Source organism: Neofelis nebulosa, chromosome X (assembly GCF_028018385.1).
Source record: "Neofelis nebulosa isolate mNeoNeb1 chromosome X, mNeoNeb1.pri, whole genome shotgun sequence".
Lineage (NCBI taxonomy): Eukaryota > Metazoa > Chordata > Mammalia > Carnivora > Felidae > Neofelis > Neofelis nebulosa.
The window spans coordinates 27,615,043-27,639,774 of NC_080800.1; the positions used below are offsets into that span (position 1 = coordinate 27,615,043).

Genomic DNA, 24,732 nt, shown 5'->3' on the forward strand with positions numbered 1-24,732 from the left:
ATTCTCCTATTCTTCTATTAATAAATTTAAAAATCTCTCAGTAATTCTTTCCCCAGCTTTTTCTATTAGTACTGACATGGAAATTGTGCTCACTAAATGAGTGAGTCAAAACGGGCCTAGTCATTTGGGGGGAGGGGAGGCAGAATTATGATTCTTATGTCTCTTTTGATTCCTGATGTTATAAAAAATTGCACCAGGTAAATGAGATCATATGTCTGACAAAGGACTCATAAAAGCCAGATGTTGTTATAAGTGTAATATTTAATTAGGCAACATTTTGACCAACAAGGCACCACTCAACATGCTATACCAAATAAAAATCTTCAGACACACATCTGTTGTAAGTAATATATTAAACATTATCCAGCCAAAAAAATAAACCCTAAGGAAGTTCTTGGAAATGTTAAGATATTGATTTTAGCGATAGAACAAACTTGTTGGGGAAGAAAAACAAGCTTAATCTAGTTAATTAAAAACAAAACAGCTGGGAGAATGAAACATCCCTGGTTGTGATTGACTTTAATCGCAAATGACTAATGATGCTGTCATTTTGCAGCTGATATTTGAGGAAATGATGCTTGGAAGATTCTAATTGCCCTCTTGACCATTTGTCTACAGCAACTATTTTGTGTTCAAGGTTGGGGTGGAGTACTTCAACCAAATACAGAAGACCCCTAATGCTTTACTTTTTCTGTTACGGTAAAAAAGAATTCAAGAATATTAACAAAATATATTATTAGATTCATGTTAACCAGATTTTTTGAATAATCTAGGTAGCAAAGCAAACCAGCTAGTTTCATCTCATCACCTCAGCAAGGAACCAAGACATTTAAAATTCCATTAATGCTCTCAGTTCTAATATATGGAAGGTGATATAAGGATTTCAGAATATACACATTTTAAAAGTTTTAACAGAAAGTGTAGTGCTCCACGTGGAGTTCAAGAATGAGAACCCATTAAAGAAGATGTCTTCCAACCGCTTTAGTTCAAAAGAGAGTTATGAACACTTTAAAAACCAAAAAAAAAAATTAAAAACAAACAAACAAAAAATAGAGTTGTGGTTTTTTTTTTTTGGTAGTTGTCAATATTGTTGTTACTGATGGCAGCTGTTATTGCTGCTTTTAAAGTGCAAAATTATTCTGCGGAAAGTGGAACATATTAAAAAAAGATCCTATCGAACAGCATTATCATAAAATATTATTAGCAAAGGGATAACTTAAGTAAAATGTTTAACAATTTGTCTAATTTATCTGACCAATTTTCAATAATTTCTGAAGATGGAGGAACCAGATGCAAATCAAATGAAATAAAACTGTGTGTGTGCATGGGTGTGCATGGATGCGTGTGTGTGTGTGTGTGTGTGTGTGTGTGTGTACGGGGGGGGAGAGAAAGAAGAGACGGAAAGCAAAACCATGATGCTTATTTCTTCAATCATATTCTTCTAAAAATTTTCAGCATTGTCGCCTCAGAGATCCGTGCTATGTTTATGTCCTTAGTAGAAGTGTCATGTAATATATGTTCTATCTTTAACAGGAAATTCTCAAAGAAAATAAGGAAGAAGTGGGTTAGTCAGGGATGAGAAAAAGAAAAACTCAAAATTTACTATCTTTGAAAATTAAAGAAATCCAAGTGAGGTTGATGAAGTGAAGGAAAGGGTGGGGGGTAGTGAACAGAGATGAGCCCAGGTCCCAAAGAGAAATTTGGAAGGTGAGCTTAGGAGCTGAACAGAATCATTCTTTGCTGTGTCCTCAATTAGAAGGTCTGCAACCAGAGGACATACTAATTGTGCATTTAAGTATTAGAGCTTATATGTATACCATGAAGAAGTTTCATTTTCTCTTTTAAGAATGTCACTTTCTTCTTAACTGTTACTATTTCCAAAAGAAATTTCCCCCAAATGTAAAACCAAACTTTTTTCCTGAAAGTGTGCTGCAGGCTACTCAGACTCCTTTCTCTTCCATTAAGGAGTGCGAAACCCAAAAGTTAAGGAGAAAAAAGCATTAAGGAGTAGCACGATTGTTAAAATTTGTATATATACAATGAAAATTGAAAGAGGCTTTGTTTATGGAGTCAGAGCAATGGACCACCCTTCAGAAAAATCATCTCGTAACCTTTATAAAGCAGTTTTTGATCCATGCAGAGATGTAAATAGTCCCTCCAGTTTGTTGCCTTGTACTGCTGGGTTCTGTATTCCGAACTATGAAGGGGTTTTTGAGCTTCCAACATTTCTGGCTACTACAACCCCCGGTTCATCTCCAGGTGTTTCCAAGGTCATGGTCCATATCAAAAGTTGCATGTGAATCAACTATTTTTCTACGCCCCACTCTCCCAAATCAATCTTTCCCTTTTGACTCTTGATTATCAGCTTGATGTACTGATTCTTCTCCAAACCCAAGGGACAAATGGTAGAACAGGGATGACTTTTCGTTCTGCTTCTCCCAAATAAGCTGACTTAAAAGGAAATGGGAAAGGAGAGAAAAGAAGGAAAGAGAGGGCTGACTCTATAAAGTGGTTTTAAGGAATGCAGATGAGAAGGAAAGTTAGCATCTTCCTGTTCTTTCTTTCATTTCAGAAAGGTAATTCCCCTTTTATATCACTAATGCGAAGGCAGAAAGCAGGTAATGCTCATTCAGACAGTTCTGGTCTCCAAGTGGCCCAGGAGTTGAAGGCTTGAGTGGGAGGTGTGATAAGTTAGCATCAACAGCTTGGATTGTTTACATATGATGAAAAAAAAAATTCTCATCGGCTTTCAATTAAGAATTTTCCCTCTGTTTTTGTTTTGTTTTGTTTTGTTTTTTACAAAGGCACAAAAATAAAAGAAAATTGTGCCAAACCCGGCACGGAGTCTTTGACGATCAAACAGGCGTAGACAGAGTAGACCTATGGAATGGTCCGTTCATTTGTTTCACTGCTTGCTACCAGAGTCCCTCTGATAACGAAGGAAAGGGTCTGCTTAGGGAGTGGCTTTCTGGAGAGTGTACATTTCCAGCGGAAACACTGGAAATTTGCTGCTTTCGGGGCCTTCGCCAGCTCTCCATTCTAAATACCGGACACAGTGTTACCTCGTGAATATTGTCACACTAGGCTTGGAATTGGATGCAAATTATTATTATTGTTTTGGATGGAAGGAATGGTGACAATGCATTCCTGAATAAATGTCTATCGGTATCTACACACAAATCTGTGCCTTTTAGTATCTGGTGATTGGACATTATGTTTCAGCTGAAACTTTACATTTACCTAAGGGAAAGGCCCCTGTAAACTGCAAGGAAAACAAACAATTTTTAGAAATGAAGCTTGGGCCACACAGAAGCGGTGACCTTAGAGACAGAGTCTAAGTCATGGTAATGTTGTTTGCAAGGACAAACTAGTTCTGTATAATGAGGTTATTGACCTGCACTGCTTTAGAGCAGTTTTAAACATGAGGGTGAGGCTCACTGAATCACAGCCTGCAATGTTAGCTAGAGAAACCAGGACTGATCAATAAACAGCCACCATTACAGGCTCTCAGGAACCTTCATCATAATGGGAGCCATTGTAATTTTGGTCAGGTAGAGAAAATAAGGTAACCTATACCTACCGTCTATTTATCACTGGACTCTCATTTGCAAATGGAAGCCATTGATTAGCCATTGTTTTTGGCTTTCCATTTCTCTCCTCACGTAATAGCCTGCGAATAAATGCGTCCTAGACTTCGAAACGTATGTGAGGAAAGGAAAGAAGTAGAAAGCTTTCTCCCAGGCCTGTTTTTTACCAAAGAGAGAAGCAATTACATGACATTTCACTAAAGATTCTTGACCCAATAAAGTACTAAAGCCCAAATGCCAATTTTCCTCTTTCATACGAAAAGAGTGTGACAGAGAAAAGAAAGGTCATGGACCATATTGTGATTCTTTACAGCTGGTGGAGACAGACAGTATGATGCAGTAGCTTGATTTGAATTAAGCCAAACAATATGAAAAGCATCAAGGCTGGCAAGCAAAGCAATAAAGCCTAAAGAATTTAATCTACCTTGAAGGTGGGACTACTTTCTGTATGGATGGCAGCACACCGGGACAGAAATGAGTCCTTTAATGCAATGACTCGTTAATAGCCTTAAGATCACAATATATAAATAGGATATGTTGATCAAAAAGACAGCTCAGCCTCTGCAGTTGCGGCATGGGCGATATTTCTTTACAAGTTATTTCATTGATTATAAATAGACCACGTCAGTGGCAAATGTACAACAGGGGAAGCATAACCCATTATGAGGTAATGGATATCGCTTCATTACCTTCACTGGCTGAGCGGCTGGTTTTTCCTTGTACAAATGCTGCCCTTTAGACAAAATCCCTTCCACATCCGGCTGTTTAGCTTGAACTGCTACTTCAATTTCCTGGGGAAAAGAACACATACAGTGCAGATGAACTTCACAGTTAGCAATAAAATTACTAAATTTAAATATACCCTTGGAGACTCCACATGTATTGCAGACCAATTTCTGCATGGTACATGGGGGCACACAAAGGTAGCTTTAGCGCCGAGGAAAGAAACAGAGGCCTTTGGGAAATGTACTAACATTGAAAATATTTATCTGAAATCTTGTCGAATCATATCCTAATACTATTCAATAGAAACACAGACAGTAGCTTTGGTTTTCAAAATCACTCGAATGCAATGAGAAATATGATTTATGAATACGATTAACATGGATAAGTGCTATTGTTAACTTCAGTAATCTCCGTAATCCTAATGTTCATTTTACTTTGCAGACTCCTTATTTTAACAGGATTCTCTTGGGCTTTGGATCCAAAATTTCGTTTCAAAATAAAACCAAACAATTCTTCCCACATCACTGTCAAGATTAAGTTTCTTTCCAAAGAGTAAACACTTAAAGCTCAATGTCAAGGCTTATTAATTATTAAGCAGTCAAATTAAAAAGGCCTTTTGAGGAATGATTTAATTATTAAAAAAAAAAAAAAACTTGTTTGTTTCCCTTAATCTAGAGAAGACTGAAGAAGGACCAAACAAACAAAAACCTCTTTAGATATGAATATAAAGTGTTTTGTTATTGGCCGCTGTCTAGCTCACTTGAAGAGAGAACAAAAGAAATGTGCATAAATTGAAGCTGAAGGAAGTGAAGTTAAATATTACAGAAGACTTTTTGGATGGAACACTTGTTAAACACCAGGATGGAATATCGATTAATCAATGTCAGGCGTCAGTCAGGGCCTGGGCAATCTTCCCCAGATAGCAACTCCTGATTAACCCATATCTCCCTTCCTCCCTCTCCTACCCTGTCGCCTCCCAGCACTGCTGTGTGTACGTGTCTTCATGTCATTGCTTCCTTTATATACTCTGTTTGTATCTTTCTCTCTCAGCCCATCAGAACAGGGAGTCCTCTGAATCCAAATGACTGTAACTTATATGGCACAGTATGGTGTCTTGCCATGTATGGGTGTTTAGCACACCCTCTTGAAAAGGATTATTTCTTTGGTTCTTATTATAATAAATACCAGTGGAAGCTGGACATTAAGACTAACCCCGTGCATTAATGGGTATGTGTGCAACACACATACTTACACACACGCACACACACATGCACACCACCTTCAGGAACAATAATTATAGAAGAAATCAAACCTTACAAGAACTTTCTTATGACAAAAATGGAACAACATTCCATGCTCATGGATTAGAAGAATAAATACTGTTAAAATGTCAATACTACCCAAAGCAATCTACACATTCAATGTAATCCCAATCCAAATTGCACCAGCATTCTTCTCAAAGCTAGAACAAGCAATCCTAAAATTTGAATGGAACCACACAAGACCCTGAATAGCCAAAGTAATATTGAAGAAGACCATAGCGGGAGGCATCACAATCCCAGACTTCAACCTCTACTACAAAGCTGTAATCATCAAGACAGCATGGTATTGGCACAAAAACAGACACATAGACCAGTGGAATAGAATAGAGACTCCAGAATTGGACCCACAAATGTATGGCCAACTAATCTTTGACAAAGCAGAAAAGAGTATCCAATGGAAAAAAGACAGTCTCTTTAACAAATGGTGCTGGGAGAACTGGACAGCAACTTAGAGAAGAATGAAACTAGACCACTTTCTTACACCATACACAAAAATAAACTCAAAATGGATGAAGGACCTGAATGTGAAACAGGAAACCATCAAAACCAAAGAGGAAGAAGCAGGAAAAAACCTCTCTGACCTCAGCCACACCAATTTCTTACTTGACACATCTCCAAAGGTAAGGGAATTCAAAGCAAAAATGAACTATTGGGACCTCATGAAGATAAAAAGCTTCTGCACTGCAAAGGAAACAATCAACAAAACTAAAAGGCAACCAACGGAATGGGAAAAGATATTTGGAAATGACATATCAGACGAAGGGCTAGTATCCAAATTCTATAAAGAACTCACCAAACTCCACACCCGAAAAACAAATAATCCAGTGAAGAAATGGGCAGAAGACATGAATAGACACTTTTCTAAAGCAGACATCCGGATGGCCAACAGGCACATGAAAAGATGCTCAAGGTCACTCCTCATCAGGGAAATACAAATCAAAACCACACTGAGATATCACCTCACGCCGGTCAGAGTGGCTAAAATGAACAAATCAAAAGACTATAGATGCTGGCGAGGATGTGGAGAAATGGGAACCCTCTTGCGCTGTTGGTGGGAATGCAAACTGGTACAGCCTCTCTGGAAAACAGTGTGGAGGTTCCTCAGAAAGTTAAAAACAGATCTACCCTATGACCCAGCAATAGCACTGCTAGGAATTTACCCAAGGGATACAGGAGTGCTGATGCATAGGGGCATGTGTACCCCAATGTTTAAAGCAGCACTTTCAACAAAAGCCAAACCATGGAAAGAGCCTAAATGTCCATCAAGTGATGAATGGGTAAAGAAATTGTGGTTTATATACACAATGGAGTACTACGTGGCAATGAGAAAGAATGAAATATGGCACTTTGTAGCAACGTGGATGGAACTGGAGGGTGTTATGCTAAGTGAAATAAGTCATACAGAGAAAGTCAGATACCATATGCTTTCACTCCTGTGTGGATCCTGAGAAACTTAACAGAAGACCATGGGGGAGGGGAAGGGGGAAAAAAGTTAGAGAGGGAAGGAGGCAAACCGTAGATTCTTAAAAACTGAGAATAAACTGAAGGTTGATGCGGGGGTGGGAGGGATGGGTGGGGGGGTGATGGGTATTGAGGGATGAGCACCGGGTGTTGTATGGAAACCGATCTGACAATAAACTTCATATTAAAAAAAAGAAACTTAAGTCTCAAGAAAAAAAAAAAGAACTTTCTTACAATAAAAAAACGTTAAAACAATCTTGCAAACTTGTAACAAGTCCAAATTCAGAGCATACTTTGTGAGAATTGGGCATTTCTTCCTCTAAAACTGTTTATAAGTATCTGTCTTTCTCTGTACAACTTATTTCACTTAGCATAACACTCTCTAGTTCCATCCACGTTGCTACGAAAGGCCAGATTTCATTCTTTCTCATTGCCACGTAGTATTCCATTGTGTATATAAACCACAATTTCTTTACCCATTCATCAGTTGATGGATATTTAGACTGTTTCCCTAATTTGGCTATTGTTCTAAGTGCCATATGTTTTCACACCTATGTGGACCCTGAGAAACTTAACAGAAGACCAAGGGGGAGGGGAAGAAAAAAAAAGTTAGAGAGGGAGGGAGGCAAACCATAAGAGACTCTTAAAAACTGAGAAGAAACTGAGGGTTGATGGGGGGGTGGGGGCGAGGGGAAAGTGGGTGATGGGCATGGAGGAGGGCACCTGTTGGGATGAGCACTACGTGTTGTATGGAGACCAATTTGACAATAAATTCCACATTAAAAAAGGTAAAATAAAAATAAAAATAAATCTCAAAAAAACCCTGTTTATAAGTGCATCCGGTATAAATTCGAGACCTTCAGAAAATGATCACAGGTAGTCAATAATTTTACCAGTGGTTTGGGCCTGCAGCCAAACGATGAACACTGGCATCTTTCTCTCCCTGCTCCTCTTCCTCGACCCCGAATAAATCGTTCCAAAGATCAGAGAGCATTGAGGCTCCTCTTCAGGAGGCACTGGCAAATCGAGTTAGGAGACTGCCTTTTATAGTACAAGGAATTCCCTTCGGCACCAAACACTCTTTAATTCATGAAATTTTCATTGGCAAATGAACAGAAAGAGCGGCAAGGCTGACATTAAGGCCGCCCAGATACTACTTTAGAGCTGAATGTGAAGCCAGCGCTTGCTAGATGGACTGAGGAAAAGTTGGCCTGCCTTGTGAAATGTCCCTGTTTTGCGCCCGCAGGAGGTAAGATAGCCCCTCTTCAGGCCATCGAGTTAGCCCCAGATTTAGTCCTCTGATGAATGAGCACTGCAAAGTCACATCATCTCCCTTTATAGAAATGTTTCCTATTAGCATGTCCTTCTCTCATCACTAATGTCATCTCTTCGTCCTTCGATGAAATAATGAAGAGTTTCAGCACCTGGATGAGACGTACCCTTGGTCCTAGAGACACAGAGCAATGGGGAAAGAATCGTGGGCAGCTCTCAATTCTTTGCTGTTCTGTCTTGGCAATGTGTTGGAAAGCGTGATCTCTAATCACACGCACCTTTGATAAGTCCCTTCAGAATGAGCATTTTGAAAATAAAACTCTACACTTCACCTCACGACATTTATATGCGGTGTGAATTTACTAGTGAAAAGGTAGGTCAGTTATTCAGGGTCAAATATTATTGCTGGAAGGGTCAACTGTACTAAATCCAATTAAATTCACTTAAAATATTCTTTAGTATATTTTTCTTCAGTTAGTATGAGAAATATACACTATAAGAAGCTGAAAATCATCTTGAAAAATGGAAGTATAAGTGAATTAAACTAAAACATTTTGATATCTGCATTTTAAAGCTTGAAACGGCAAAATGGAAAGCAGAGCAAAGCAAACAAATCCCAGCCGAAGCATAGGACTCCGCAAAAATAAAACACGCTGCTAAAATCCTTTGCTGTGCTGAAAATGTCAAGCAACTGCTATAATGATATTAACTGCTACAACAATATTTATGAACCAGAGCTGCTAACAGTTAACTATGTGTCAAACACGGGGTGTTTCATATAGTTTTTCCCTTCCACTTAACACTACTACAAGAAGGTATTATCTAATTTTACAGGTGCTGAAACTGAGCGAGACTGGGTCAATTTTCTGAAACTACATAGTTTGCAAAAGGCAGAGTTGAGACGGCAACCAGGACACGACTGCCACTAAACGTCCACTATACCCCTTACTCTTTTGTATGTAGTATGTGTGTGTGTGTGTGTGTGTGTGTGTGTGTGTGTGTGTGTGCATGTGCTAAAATTGGTAGCCATATTTCTTAATCCCCTGTTATTTTTTTTTCTCTTCCTCTTTAACTCTAATACATTTTGCAACATCCTTCCAGGGTGTGAGAGAAAATCTGGTCTCTTTCCATAGAGAAGAAATAAATTCTTACACAGCCTTTAAAAAATCACACCAAGGATGTCTCTTTGTGGATTTATGATTGCCAAACTGATGATATCCAGGTCAGAGAATGGGTTTGAGTAAACCTTTTATCTCACAAATGGCCTTACATCTTTGTATGATTTAAGGTAAGGTGAAGGAGGTCACCACTAAAGTGGAAACATAGCTAATTAGAGCGGCCAGCTTTTCTAAGTAGAAAGTGTTCGACTTGAAAGAACATTCAGACAAGAAAGTCCGCATAGATTTTCCACCGAAAAAAAAAAAACCCAAAAAACCCCAAACCCCACAACCTCACCTCTAATAATAGCACCTTACCTTTCCATTTAGGTTTTCTCCCCTGCCTTATTCTTAATATATCCTTTACAGTGTAAGAGTTTTATTTTCATCGTTTCACGGTATTGGCGGTTCACTACAATCTCACGCATAATTTTAAGAAAGTAATCTGTACTCATTAGAGAATAGGGAATAATCCTTCCTTAATAATCACTAGGACAAGATCATGGTGTATTCTGAAATCCAGCCCTGATGAGTTTTCCAAATGGACTGACTTTCTAAGCACTTTCAGTCTTAGTTATTCCATAGGAAACTATATTACTATTACTGGGAGTTGTTCGTTTGACAAGCAGCGAATCAAAGGTGAGTGAAGAAAAAAGACAAACAACACCTGTGAGGGTGAAAGTAGCTATTCACATGCAAATTAATGCATGCCTACATTTCCTAAAAGTTGATTCATTTAATACTATATTTCTAATTTAATATTAAGATGGTTACGTGCACTTGCTCTTTTTTTTTAACTGGAAATTTACCTCTAAGGAAAGTATAACAGAAAGACATTTTTCCTCGTTTTAGGTTTTTATTTTTAATTGTGTCTCCATCATTTTACCTAGTGTTAAGCTTAGAATGTATGAATATGTGTATACATATGTATGATTGATATATTGATATATACACATATATATAATCACAATATAAGGAGGATATACACAGCCTTTTCACATATATTCCAACATTCATTCATTATTTGTTCATTTGACGAACATTATTGAATATTTACTATATTTCAAAGTCTTGGCTATGAAGCGTGAATACTACGAGGCATGAGGTAGTCCCTTGTGAAAGACAAAGACAATCACATATGAAATTCAGAATGCAACAGGTATAAGAGCCAGCAAAGTACAATTTCCACTGGGGCACAGAGAAGGAACTGGTGAGTTCTGTGCTCAAGGGGCAACAAGAGGGTAGGGGCAGGCCTCACAGGGGAAAAAGGGCTGCAGCAAAGGCTTGGAAGCGAGACAGTGCACGCACCTGGGTGACAAAAGGATGGACGATATAAAGTACTTGCAAGAAGGAATCTGGGATATGCAAAGACAGGAACCAGAGGCAGCATGGTGATCCCATGTGGAGGAGTGGAAAGAAATGGCACGGGAGTAGAAGGCAAGAGCCAGAGGAAAGAAGCATCTCTTCTGTTACCCTCAGAAGCTCAGTGGAGAACCCACAAAAGGATTTTAAATAAGGGAATTACACTTTGCGTTTGAATTGATGTTCTAAAAATGAATGTATATGAATATATGAATAGATGGATAAGATCTATTACTAATGCATGGCTTTTAATTCACGTAAGCTGGTATGAATGAGACATGTATGCCGCTTGTGAAGAAAAAAGAAACTCAAGAGAAAAATGACAAGTTTTTCCTTAGCAAACTTAAGTAACCATTCCCTTAGTTTTCTAATTTATAAAGAGCATTTCCTGCCATTTGGCTATTTTGTCAATCCTCACAATCGACGAGTTTTCTATCAACTCTAAGATATCATGGATCCTAAGGACCACTGTTACTTTATAAACTGCTACGAAAGCTAAAAAATTACACTTTGTAGATTCTACTATGAGATACATCTCAATTTCAGAGAAGTTAAAATGTAAAAAAAAAACGCATTTGGGGGATCAACGAAATTCTAAGATGTTTGTGAATACCACGATCGGTTTATTACTTCGTCATTATTCATTGCCTCTGTAAACATGGCTCCTCTACCAGTGAATCCAGTTTCCTCCCCATTGACTTTGGTCTTTACCATGTGCCTTACTCTGATCAATGAACTGTGACCAAAAGAGACTGTATGACAGCTCCGATCTGAGTCTTTAAAGACAATTCAAGATTAACTAGTACCCCTAGTTCCTGTCTTCTACCATGAAAGAATAATGCATCATATAAGAGTTGGTATTTCCAGCCTGGGTTTTGTATTAAGAAGACATTTGGAGCAGATCTAAAGTTCAGAATGAGAAAACCTGAATGTGATCCATAGTGTGGAGTAAATATGCAGCTATTCCTCAGACCCGGGAGTGAGTAATAAATGTTTGTTGTCACAAAACACTGAGATTTGGGGGCTATTTGTTACTGCAGCCAGAGCTAACAATTACAACAGTATGGTGAAACAGACAAACAAACAAAAAATATATGGGTCCTTGGGATGAAAAACCAAAGTAAGCCTTTAAAATAAATGTCCCCTGGTCATATATTTCGACTGCACCATCTCTCATTCCACATACAAACTGTTTGCTAAAAAGGAAAGCAAGAAACGAAAAATGAAATGGAATCAATATTGTGTTAGAGCCTGACTTCTCCGGCCTAGATTGTCAGGCAGACTCTGACAAATGAAGGCTGATGGATGGAAAAACACAACATAGGGCAGTTGCGTTTCTTTCTCTTTCCCCTCGTACTGGGTGACTGTTCTTTTATTTATCTACAATTAGGTTTGCTAGACCACAGCAATGCGGCTGTCAAGCACGTGCCAAGCTGATTGACAAAGAATGACAGGTTCTCTCTTTCCATTCTGAGCTAATCAAGGGCAGCCCACCAAAGGGAGCCTTGTTTTTCTGATTTAGAGATTTATGGATTTCAAAAATAATCTGTCCAAATATACCAAGTATGATGCAGTATTGATGTTTCAAAGTGCCAAATGTTATGAAACTAAGAAGATATAATCTACCAAGGTACATACGTGGAACGTTCAAGGCCAATAAAAGAGTAGAGATAGGTGTGACCATCAAGTAATGAAACTGACATCCAGAAGCCCTCCACTCAGGACGAAGGGGTTTCAGAGTCTTTTGGGAAGACTTATTCTGACAAAAGAAATCTTACCAACAAATCCCCGATGTGTTAATTCATTCAGTAAATATTTACTGAATCTTCGAACACCTATTTTGTTATAAATAGCTTAAGTAGCGGATATTTAACAGTCACTAAAACAGACACTATTTTCCTGTTCACGTGAGGCTTGTCTTCTAATGGGGATGGTGGACAATAAAATACAAATTATGGCCCATCAGACAGTAAAAAGTGCTAAAGAGGAAAAAAAACCCAAAACTTTAAGTGGAGATAGATGTCTGTGTGGGGTAAGGAAGGATGGGAGGGGGGTATCTGAGCAACTGCTTCCAGGGAAAACCTCACTGAGAAGGTGATTATTTGAATAAATACGAGTTAGAAGTGGAAGAAGAAATCGAGCGGCTCTCTCAGGGAAGCACAATCCATGCAGAGGAAACGGCAAGTGCAAAGGCCCTGGGGTGGCAATGTGTCTGGCCTGTTCAACAAAAAAATAAGGGAGCCTGGGTGGGTGGAGCCGAGGGAGGAAGGGGAGAGGAGCAGGACAGAGGCCTGAGAGGCTGGGAAGGATAAGGCCCTGCAGGGCAACTGCATGAGGACTTTGGCACTTACTCTGTGGGAGATTAGGAACCATAGGAGGGTCTTCAGTAGAGGAGTGATGTGATCGGACTTATTTTTTAACATATCATTCTGACTGCTGTGTTAAGATTAAACCAAAGGGATGGAGAAAAGAGACCATAGTTACAAGCAAATTTCCAAGGGAGTTAGTTAAAGCCACATTGCTTGGAAGGAAGTACTTGTTTGTGGAAACCCGATACACTTATTCTGAAAATCTTTACACATACAGTTTTAAAATGAGGACTAAATCTGTCTGATCTGGTTAAAGCAGTACTTTACCAGACTCATTTTTGAGAGTGGCACTCCCCAGGTTTTACCAGGTTCCAAAGTCCTTAGTGGTAAAGACTGTGGGCTCTTAGGCCCAGCTATATAAGTTCTGATCCTGGCATGAGTTGATTATTTTCAACAGACACCATATGGCCCATAAATCCCAAAATATTCTAAAACCTTGGCTATCTGATCCTTTACAGAAAAAAGTTAGCCAACCACTGATGTAGAGAAATGGTTAGGTTTGGGATTTGCGACTCTAAAAACCTTCAGGTGCACAGAAAAATTATACGGGTAGTTATTTTTAAAGATAAAACATGAGAAACATATTTTGCCTTTTATCTCCTCATACAGACTCATAGAGATAGTCAAACAATTTCCAGTTATACTTTGGAGCAGGGCTCAACAAACATTTTCTAGAAGGGGCCAGACAGTAAATACTTAGGCTTCCCAGGCCATATGGTGCCTGTCCTACCTGAATTCTGCCAGTGCAGCGTGAAAGCAAACATAGGTAATGTAAACAAATGAGCATGATCGTGTTCCAAAAACACTTTGTGTACAAAAACAGGTGGTGGACTGAATGTGTCCACTGCAGTATCGCTTGCTGACTCCTGCTTTAGTGTACTGTATTACAGGGTTGTTGGAAGGAATCAGATCAGGGACGAGATCATCTGGGTTCTAGGCTTTGTGATGCATGAGTTGGGGCGAGTCACTTAAATTCCCTGAGTTTTAGTATCCTGAATTATAAAATGAGTTAGAACTACAGATAGGATTACAGAGCATTTTGCCCCTGTGCCTGAAAAGGTGACCTCTGAAGAACTTTCTAGCTGTTTTCTACGTGGAAGCCTGACAACGGTGCAATGTCAACTGTGTTTAGTAGGCAACATTGCTACCGCTAAAAAAACAAAAACCAAAACCTGATTGGTAAATTACACCTGGCTTAGGACTTCTACTTTTGAACTATCAACGTCTACCGGAAAGCCGTGCTTTTGGGGATCCCCTAAGCCGAGTGACTCTTATAACTGAAAATGTACCTTTCATGGATCTTGGAAACTCTATCTATGTCATAAGACATTGGCTCCTGGGGCACATTAAACTTCTAGGTCAGAGTTGACCCAGCAGCTCCCTGTGCATCTCCTTTCTTTACCCCTGATCTGTCATCTGGGAGTGGGCAGAGGCTGTAAAAAAAGAAAAGAAAAGAAAAAAAAAACACCTCTTGGAAAGCTCTGTGAATGCTGCACAAACCGCTGTGAATTGTAATCCTGATCCTGCCTTTCTGGGGGGCTGTTGCTCTGTTCCTGTACCCTGTGAAGTGAATTTGAAGCTGAATGTGGCTAACGGTAACCCCATTCAGTTGCAACCAGCAAGACTCACTGATGGGCTTTATAATACTCATGTCTAGGACCCGCGTTTTATTGTCACAAATTAATTGCTCTAAAATTGAGACACATTTGATAAATGATGGTGCGTCATAGTCTAACTGACAGCACTTCTTTCTTAGTGACAGATAAAATAATGGTACATATTCTAATCAATGGTGTCTTCGAAGCAGTGAAATATGGCATGTGACCGGGATATTCTTAGTAGGTCAGGATCAAATCATTTAGTATATGCAAAGGTAATACTAACTGCTAACATTTATTGAGAATTTACCAAGTACAAACACTGCGCTCTGCACTTAACATAAATCATCCTAATTAATCTCACTCAATCTCCACCGCAGAGCCTTTCACCACACATTACTGTCATTTAGTCAGATTAAAAAAAAAAAACCAACAGAGTCACAAGAGGTGAGGAAACTTGCCTAAGGCGCAAGCTAACAAATGGTAGATATAAGATTTGAACCCTGGTCTGTCTGACACATGTCCTGAATACTTAATTATGATACTATATGTTCCCTGAATTTAAGTATAATCCGTATATACAGTTCGATTTTCTTTGCGAAATCACAGGGTTTGGAACCAGAACAAAATATTGTTGACTAATGTATAATTTTGGTTTAAATTAGGGTTTTCCAACCTCAGCACTACTGACAGTTTGGCCTGAATAGTTATTTGTTGTAGGGAGCTGCCCTTCTATTATAGGATGTTTTACGGCATCCCTGGTCCCAATTCACAAGTTGCCAGTAGCACTCCCAGCTCTTCCAGACGTGAGAACCAAAAAAATCTTCAGACATTGACAAACTCCCCTGCAGTACACGTTCTCGTACGGAACGCTGTCTATAATGGCATCTTTTATACATATTTGTTCAGATGCACTAGTATTCACACTATGACTGTGAAACCACATTTGAATGCGGTTCGGATGAACTCTAAAAGTGTAGGTTTCAGTTTCTGGCTGAATTATTCCTAGGAATACTCCTTCAAATACCCACATGGATCAAGGAACACGGTGGATTCTATGGAATACAGAGGCATATGAGACCTTGCATTTCACATTCACCTTGGCCATAATACCTACATTATTTTAAACTGATACAGCACAATGCTAAATTACGATCCACGTGGTCATTGGACATAGGTCTTGAAGTCTGGACAGTTTTCTCAATGTAAGTATTATTCAACACCAGGACTTGCTTTTTAAAATATAAAATAGGGGCACCTGGGTGGCTCAGTCAGTTAGCATTTGACTCTTGCTTTTGGCTCAGGCCACGATCTCACGGTTTGTGGGATCAAACCCTGCACTGGGCTCTGTGCTGACAGCGCTGAGCCTGCTTGGGATTCTCTCTCTCAATCTCTCTCTCTGCCCCTCCTCCACCCGTGCTCTCTCTCTCTCTCTCTCTCTCTCTCAAAATATATATATATATATATATAAAATAGCAGTTAGGGTAATTTTCAATAAAAGCAAAGAGTAATTCAGTACACCTGAAACTAATACAATATTGTAGGTCAACCACATTTCAGTAATAAAAAAGAACATTAAAAAAGGAAAAAGCAATTCAACTCTGACTTCATGATTGACGCACTTCAAATAAAATTAAAGATGCTTTGTTTTGTTTTGTTTTTTTTTTACTACTAAGTGCTATACCAAAATTAGAGTTATTATCTAAAACAGCTCTTTCTAAATTCTTCCATAAGCACAAGCAATCAAAAGGATAACTGAATTAAACTTGGGTTTAAAAAACTATCAACAAGAAAGTCTGAGGTTTCTCTTAGGAATAGCCTTTCCTTAAACATGTATGAAAAACAAAGCAAACAGGAGGGTTTCTGAAATCAAGGAAAGAAACCCATGATGGAATAAAGCCCCTTCTTTGGTTCACACAACATGTCAGTTTTCATCTTGAGTCCCAGGTTTACGTTCAGCCTGCCAAACATAGTATTTGTACTCCCGTAACTCCCCATGACTTCTACCACTCTAGGTGAACATTTTCATCGGTCTCCTACAAAGTCAACGATAAGGTTTTGGATAAGGAATTGGGAACCTGTATTTCAGATACATATAACTGTTAGAATCCCGAATATACAGAGAACTCATATTAATTTGTAAGAGAAAGCAAACAACCCAATTGAAAATTGGGCAAAGTATTTGAAGAGTCAACTCATAGAAGGAAAAATCTGAATGACCAACAAACATGAAAAGTTGTTTAACCAGGGATATGCAAATTCAAATACTAAATTCATGTCATTTCCTGCTGCTGGTGGAAAGCAATTTACAATATGTAATAAAGATGCGAATACTCTAACGAGTCAGCAGTTCTACTTCTAGGTATTATCACATGGGCTTATGAGGAGACCTACAAACAATGTTCTTTCGGCTTTGTTTACATTAGTAAAAAACTAGAAACAACCTAATGATCATTCATTTCTAATCTTACAACCCTATTGATGGTTTTGTTCTTATTCAAATCAGAAATACCTTTAACAGGTTACTTCTCTTTTCTAAATCTACTTTAAATGATTGTTATTTTGGATGGTGTCCAAAATTTCATCTAACTTAGTCATAAGCAATGTTAATGCTTCTATTCATAACTGGACCACTGAAGATATTAAAGATAATAGAGATAATACTGTCTTTAATAAATCTGACTTCAGCTACAATGGCACACACAGTATAATATCTCCGATAACATCTGCTTACTTTTGAGTGAAGCACAGAAGTGTGTGCGTATAATTTTGTACTTGTGTTATCTCTCCAATTATGCAAATCACTAATACTTATTACTATGCGAATACTAGAAGATATATTGTCATAAATGTTACCATGAGTTATTAATTTTGTGTTCCTTATCACCTACTTCATCAGATAATTTAAAAGACAGAGACGCCTATCTATCCACATTTTCTCTACATGTTATTCACAGAACTTTTCTCAAATCAATCTTGAAAATCAGTGGAATGCCCACACGGTTTTGTGATTTCATAGGTCAATAAGTAGAATTTTTGTTGTATCCTATACATTCTAGTGAGTGCTACCACATTTTTTGCCTTTTGAATGTTTAATGGTTATTAAAAGAAAATCAATATCATTATAATGACCAGCATGCTACATAACCAGTTATTATAAATGCAGTTTGAGTTAACCTTAAAATTAAAATGACTAATGGGATGCCTGGGTGGCTTAGTCGGTTAAGCGTCTGACTTCGGCTCAGGTCATGATCTCACAGTTCATGAGTTTGAGCCCTGCATCAGGATCTGTGCTGTGAAGTCAGAGCCTAGAGTCTGCTTCAGATTCTGTGTCTCCCTCCCTCGCTGCCCTCCCCCACCTTCAAAAATAAATAAACATTTAAAAAAACTTAAAAGATTAAAACTATTATTAAAACACTATAAGGTAAAGAATTATGGGTGCTTTTATTGACTATATACTTTGGGCCTTCTTAGGATCAGTAATTGCTGAATGTTCATTATGTCCAGAGGAGGCAACGAGGTGTTCAGAAGTTGGAAGCTATGGCTTCAGAAGTATTATATATGCCATCTCTAAGTTTTTAATATATTGATCTGTTTATTGAAATCACTGAAATTACATAGCAACGTAAATACATTTACAATGGGTGATAATTTAAGTAGTTAATGTACAACTAATGTGTCTCTTTTTCAAAATACGGATCTGATACATATCCGAGTATTTAGTATCTTTCATAATATATATAATTCCATATAATATTCATATTATATATACATATATTCCATATATATTATATATATTCCATAATACATATATAATATATATATTATAAAATATATATATTATATTATATCATTATATTATATTACAAAATATATATAAATATATATATATATTTCATATATATGAATGATTGAGCCCAGACACATTACTGCTCTCAAGGGAGAGCCAGAAAGAAGGAGAGAAAGGTATGACAAGGAGAACAGCAGATATGTGGCAATTTGGAAGTATTTGGAATACAAAGGTGATTTCTAAGTCAAGTACAGCTAACTACAGTAGTAACATCACCTAACTTTGTCTATTAGGTGATAGGAGGACTTTTACAACATAGAATTATATCTGTTAATTAGATTTATAATACACTCTTATTTTCAATGCCATGTAAATTAATATAAGTGAAATCTGAATGTAGAGAAGTGCATAGTTAAGAAAAAATATCACTATGGCGTTTCTAAGCAAACCTAGTGCACAAAATTTGCTTACATGTTCAATGGGAAGAATCATGTGACTTGTGATGTATTTCCCCATTACCACCATCTAACTTTATTCTGAATTTGAATAGTTCAGGTATTCCTTAAAACTTTATTTTGAGAATGTTACAGAATTTCATCAGAAACGTTCATCTCTAAATTAATTTCCACCAATCATTCTGGTAATTTTTTTTGACTCTCAAATATGAGCAGAAGTTTATATAAATTTATGGGATGGCAATTGAATAGTAAAACAGCTTTATTTAAAATAAGTATTCCTGGGGCGCCTGGGTGGCGCAGTCGGTTAAGCGTCCGACTTCAGCCAGGTCACGATCTCACGGTCCGTGAGTTCGAGCCCCGCGTCAGGCTCTGGGCTGATGGCTCGGAGCCTGGAGCCTGTTTCCGATTCTGTGTCTCCCCCTCTCTCTGCCCCTCCCCCGTTCATGCTCTGTTTCTCTCTGTCCCAAAAATAAATAAAAAACGTTGAAAAAAAAATTTAAAAAAAAAATAAAATAAGTATTCCTCAAAGCGTTATTTTTGGTGCTAAATGATTTTTCTCCTTCCCTGTGTTTATCTTTTCTTCTCCTTTTTAAATAAAATCACAAAGATTATGGCCGTAGGTTCTCTTTTTTTTTTTTTTTAACTTTTTTCCCTCAGCAACTGATACAATGTTCTGTGAAAAACAAGTCCATATCCTCCCCCACCCCCATAAAAAAAGGGTATTGAGTGGCTTTATGTTGCTGTAACTTCTTGGCAGTCATCCTTACCCATAATGATAGGCACATTTGCTTTTAGAGATGTCATAATTATATATTTAGAATTCTAAGTGCTCGTCAGTGGAAGTCACTTATTTAAGGACTCCTTTAGCAACCAGTACAGTTTAATGAGCAGAGCACAGCATTTTCTGATGAAAATATAAATTCACAGTTATGGGGTCAGGAGGGTAGGTATCAGGCAGACAAGGGGCATCGGTGCAGAGACCAGAGAGTCAAGGAGAGTACAGAGACATGAAGGGGGACTGAAGGTCATGTACCCCAGGTAATTTTATTTCACCTATCCATCCAGATGCCATCCTAGAGAGGAGCAAGAGGAGAGCTAGGGAGTTTGAAAGACTGGTGATTTATTCAAGAGACTGGGAAACTCATATAAAGAGACTGGTACAATTGTTTCCGACTGAGATCCTTTTTTCTCACTATTCAACATGGGAGAAGTATATGAAGATCAATGAGGAATAAATAAAGTTGCATTTGTGTAATTGAATATATGACCCTAAGTTATTTATATCGTTTATATAATTCTTCCTGCATATTTATTAAATTTATGACTATGTTTTTCAAAGTCTAGTTCCTAGACTGGCAGTGTGAGTATCACCAGGAAACTGCATTTTAACAAGATCCTTAGCTTATTCCACCCACCTTAAAGTTTGAGAAGCATGGTCCTAGATAGTGTATACTAGCCTTTAGAATCGATAAAAGTTAACCCTAGAATTTTAACTCATTTCCATACTTACCTTATGGATATAACACGTATCTTTCAATGACACACCTTTATGAGTAAACAGCCTCATGGATATAGCTTTTGGAATCAGACGAGAAAGGTGGTTGTACCTTTTTTTAAAGTTATTAGAAAAATGGTACCGTTTTGAGTATTCTAAATTACAAGTGCACAACATTTCTGAATTACCTGAAATCTCAGCCTGCTATTTTCTACCAATACCCACCGCCACCAAGGGTGGTAACTTCCATGTTCAGAACCTTTCTCATTTAACTTCCACGGATTCTACCCTGTGTTCTGTCTGCCAAATAAGCCATCCCTCGGACAATATAGTTGGTAAACCAGGCGGTCCATTCATTAACTTTAACAGGAGTTGTTGTTGTTGTTGTTTTCAATATATGAAATTTATTGTCAAATTGGTTTCCATACAACACCCAGTGCTCATCCCAAAAGGTGCCCTCCTCAATACCCATCCCCCGCCCTTCCCTCCCTCCCACCCCCCATCAACAGAAGTTGTTTGAAAATGAATGGAAGTGTTCCCATCTTTCTCCTCCACACATACTCAGAAAGGGATGGCATCCATACGCAGAGCACAGCTTTCTTTTGAAGGATATTAAGAAATAAGGATAACATTGCTTCTGATGTTCTCATACAACCTACTCCAACGTATCATTATGTAAACTTGCTTTTAACAGAACAAAGATTTGCTTTTAACAGAGAGCAAGACCGGTAAGTCAAAAATTACAATTGTAGTTCCGTAAAACATGATTTCAAGAAAATATAAAAACGAGTTAGGGTGACAAAATATTTGGAGCAGTAGAACGATCAAGTAAAGGAGGGGTCTGCTTTCTTACGAGATGGTATCATACTGGTGAATGGAAGATGACAGTGGGAACCGTTTAACTCCTATTGGGTCTCTTGCAGGTCAAGAGGAATGACAGTCTGACTACAAAGAATAAAACAAATAGAAATAAGGGGACCTGGTGCCCAAGATGAGCAAAGAGATTACAAAGTCCCCAGCTGGGGCGCCTGGGTGGCTCAGTCGGTTGGGCGTCCGACTTCGGCTCAGGTCATGATCTCATGGTCCGTGGGTTCGAGCCCCGCATCAGGCTCTGTGCTGACCGCTCAGAGCCTGGAGCCTGCTTCAGATTCTGTGTCTCCCTCTCTCTCTGCCCCTCCCCTGTTCATGCTCTGTCTCTGTCTCAAAAATAAATAAATGTTAAAAAACAAACAAACAAACAAAGTCCCCAGCTCCTCAGAATGAACTCTCTCGATCTAGATCAATTATATCTTAGGACACTAATAAAGCTGGCAAGTCAAGTGGAGAACCTCTGTGGGTGGTCTGGAAGATTGGAAAAGTGCAGTTTTGTTTTCACAAAGAAAAAAGGCATGTGGGAGTGAAATTTTAAGCTTCCAAATAGTTATTTAAGACTTGGCTGAAACATGCAATGCAGGGACAGACTACAAGTTTTCTTCCTCTAATGAGTATTTTCAAAGAAAGAGAGTCAGTTGACATAGGGGATCTGGAAAGACAAACTGTGTCACAGCCATTCCATACTTGTTAGATTGATAGAAAAAGAAAGCAAATATTAACATACCTGTTCCCAGTTTTTAACCAAATTAAATCTGTATTTATTCTATAATTTGTCATCATGTTGAGTTTCTGTACAGGAATGTTTGCTAAGGCAGGCAAAGATCATTCCCATAAAATTCAAAGGTTTGCTTTAATATTTTCAGGTTATAACCTTAAGGCTAGAATCTATTTGTCATAAGAAACATTCATTAGGATGCTTGTTGTAAAAAAAAACCGTGTTTTTACTTCAAGTTGTAGGCTGTATTTGTCTCCATAAGAAAAAGACAAACAGCCTAATAGGAAAAAAACTGACAATGAATGAAACAAATGGTGAATGAGAAAGAAAATATAAAGGATTCCATAACATTCTTTGATCCTGAAAAAAATTCATCCTCACTCAAAAGAAGAATACAAATTAAAATTACAGTGACATGTCAACTTTTTCTAGCTTAGCGAAGATCATACAGGTTGACGAAGATCATGCAGGTTGACGACACACTGAGTTGCAAAGGTGTGTGGAAAAAACTCCTTCATATTACCAACCGGAGGGCTCTATGAGGTACAATGTGGCCATTTTTTTGCTAAAATAACAACTGCTGTCTTGACCCAGCCATGTTATTTCTAAGAACTTATCCTATGGATATACTTGCAATGTGTGAGATTACATGAGCATAAAGTGCTACACTGTCATCTTGTAGCGGGAACAAAGCCTGAAAACAAACAAAAAAAAATGTTCATTTACTGGAATGTTGGTTGAATAAATTATGGTGCATCCTTCAGATACAAATGTATGCAAATGGAAAAAAAATGAGAATGTTCTTAAGGTGCTAATATAGAAAATAATTGTCCGTACATGTCATTAAGTGAAAAAAAAACACGATGCAGGAACAGTGTTTACAGTATCCTACAATATTTGTTTTAAGAAGACAGGAATAGGAAGAAAACAAACACAAATGCACACACACTGACATCCTATCTTTGGAGTGCCATCAAACAGACTGATAACCTTGCCAGCCTACGGGGAGAGAAACTAGGTGGCTGAAAGATGGAGAAGCAAGGGAGTATTTACTCCCTTTTATGCTTTGCATTTTGTACCACAAAAAGGCACTAGCTTTTCAATGAACAAATAAAATAACTTACACTTTCAAAGTTTGCCACGGGAGGATGAATTTATTCTCAACTTTGGAGTATTTAACCCAGCATGACCTTATGACAGACTACTAATTTATTTTGTATAAAAGGAAGCTGTAGTTTCTCTTAAAATGAGGAATAGGGGCGCCTGGGTGGCGCAGTCGGTTAAGCGTCCGACTTCAGCCGGGTCACGATCTCGCGGTCCGTGAGTTCGAGCCCCGCGTCAGGCTCTGGGCTGACGGCTCGGAGCCTGGAGCCTGTTTCCGATTCTGTGTCTCCCTCTCTCTCTGCCCCTCCCCCGTTCATGCTCTGTCTCTCTCTGTCCCAAAAATAAATAAAAAACGTTGAAAAAAAATTAAAAAAAAATAATGCTATAAAATGAGGAATAAAAAATAAAATGATAACTAAATGAAAACAAGTTTGCCAAGACAATGGTTACCCATACCACATGCCAAACCATGTGATAATTTGTATTACATTCTATCATACCCTGTGCTATCTTACTGTATTTCATTTCACTCGCTAAATGGATTACATAACTCAACAATAGGTCACCAGCAACAACTTGAAAAAGAGTTGTCTAAATTATCTCCTCTTTTTTATCCCTACGTCCAAAGTTGTCATACAGGATCATGTTGCTCCTCAACTAATTCAATAAGCTCCTGACCAGCCCTCCTTTTTGGGTACTACACTCCCCCAATTTGGGAATTTGCAAGTTACCTCTCTTTAGTGATTCCCACATCTCTCCAAGATGTCGACTAGTTCCTTGAAGCAGCATAGAAGCCTCACCAAAACCAGGCTGCACTTCAACATCACTAAATTTGTTTTTATTCCCACATTTCATGTGATTAATCACTTCCATATCTTTGCTCTTAGGGTCTCTTCTCTCTAGAATCCTTTTCCTTCCCCTCATGCACCGTTCACTTTGTCAATTTCTACTCATCTTTTAAAGATACAGATCAGGCACCATATCCTCCAGGAAGCTGTCTTGAGATAAGAGTTCCCAAACTATATTAAGTGAAAGTATCTTCTGGAAAGCTTGTTATAGCACAGGTTCTCGAGGTTCACTCCCATCTATTCTGATTCTGAAGGTCTAAGGAGAAGCTCAAATATCTTCGTTTCTTTTTTTTAAGTTTATTTATTTATTTTAAGAGAGAGAAAGAAAGAGAGAGTAGGGGAAAGACAGAGAAAGAGGGGGAAGAGAGAATCACAAGCAATCTTCACACTGTCAGTGAAGAGCCCAATGTGGGGCTTGACCTCACGAACCACGAGATCATGACCTGACCCAAAATCAAGAGTTGAATGGTTAACTGACGGAGCCACCGAGGCACCCCAGGATTTGAATTTCTAACAAGCTTCTAGGTGATGCTGCTGGTCTTGGGACAATACTTTAGTAGCTGTGCTGTAAACAATACCTTGGCTGGGCTGGGTA

The 24,732-nt window shown here is 38.3% G+C and overlaps 1 protein-coding gene across 18 annotated transcripts in view; it reads right to left on the reverse strand.

The window, feature by feature from the left end:
• DMD (dystrophin) overlaps window positions 1-24,732 on the reverse strand; it is a 2,138,536-nt gene that overhangs the window by 683,789 nt on the left and 1,430,015 nt on the right. For all 18 annotated transcript variants that reach the window (XM_058713880.1, XM_058713888.1, XM_058713887.1 and 15 more), the window contains one exon: window positions 4,277-4,378. In XM_058713880.1, coding sequence (XP_058569863.1) covers window positions 4,277-4,378 — 102 coding nt within the window. The remainder of the gene's footprint in view (window positions 1-4,276; window positions 4,379-24,732) is intronic.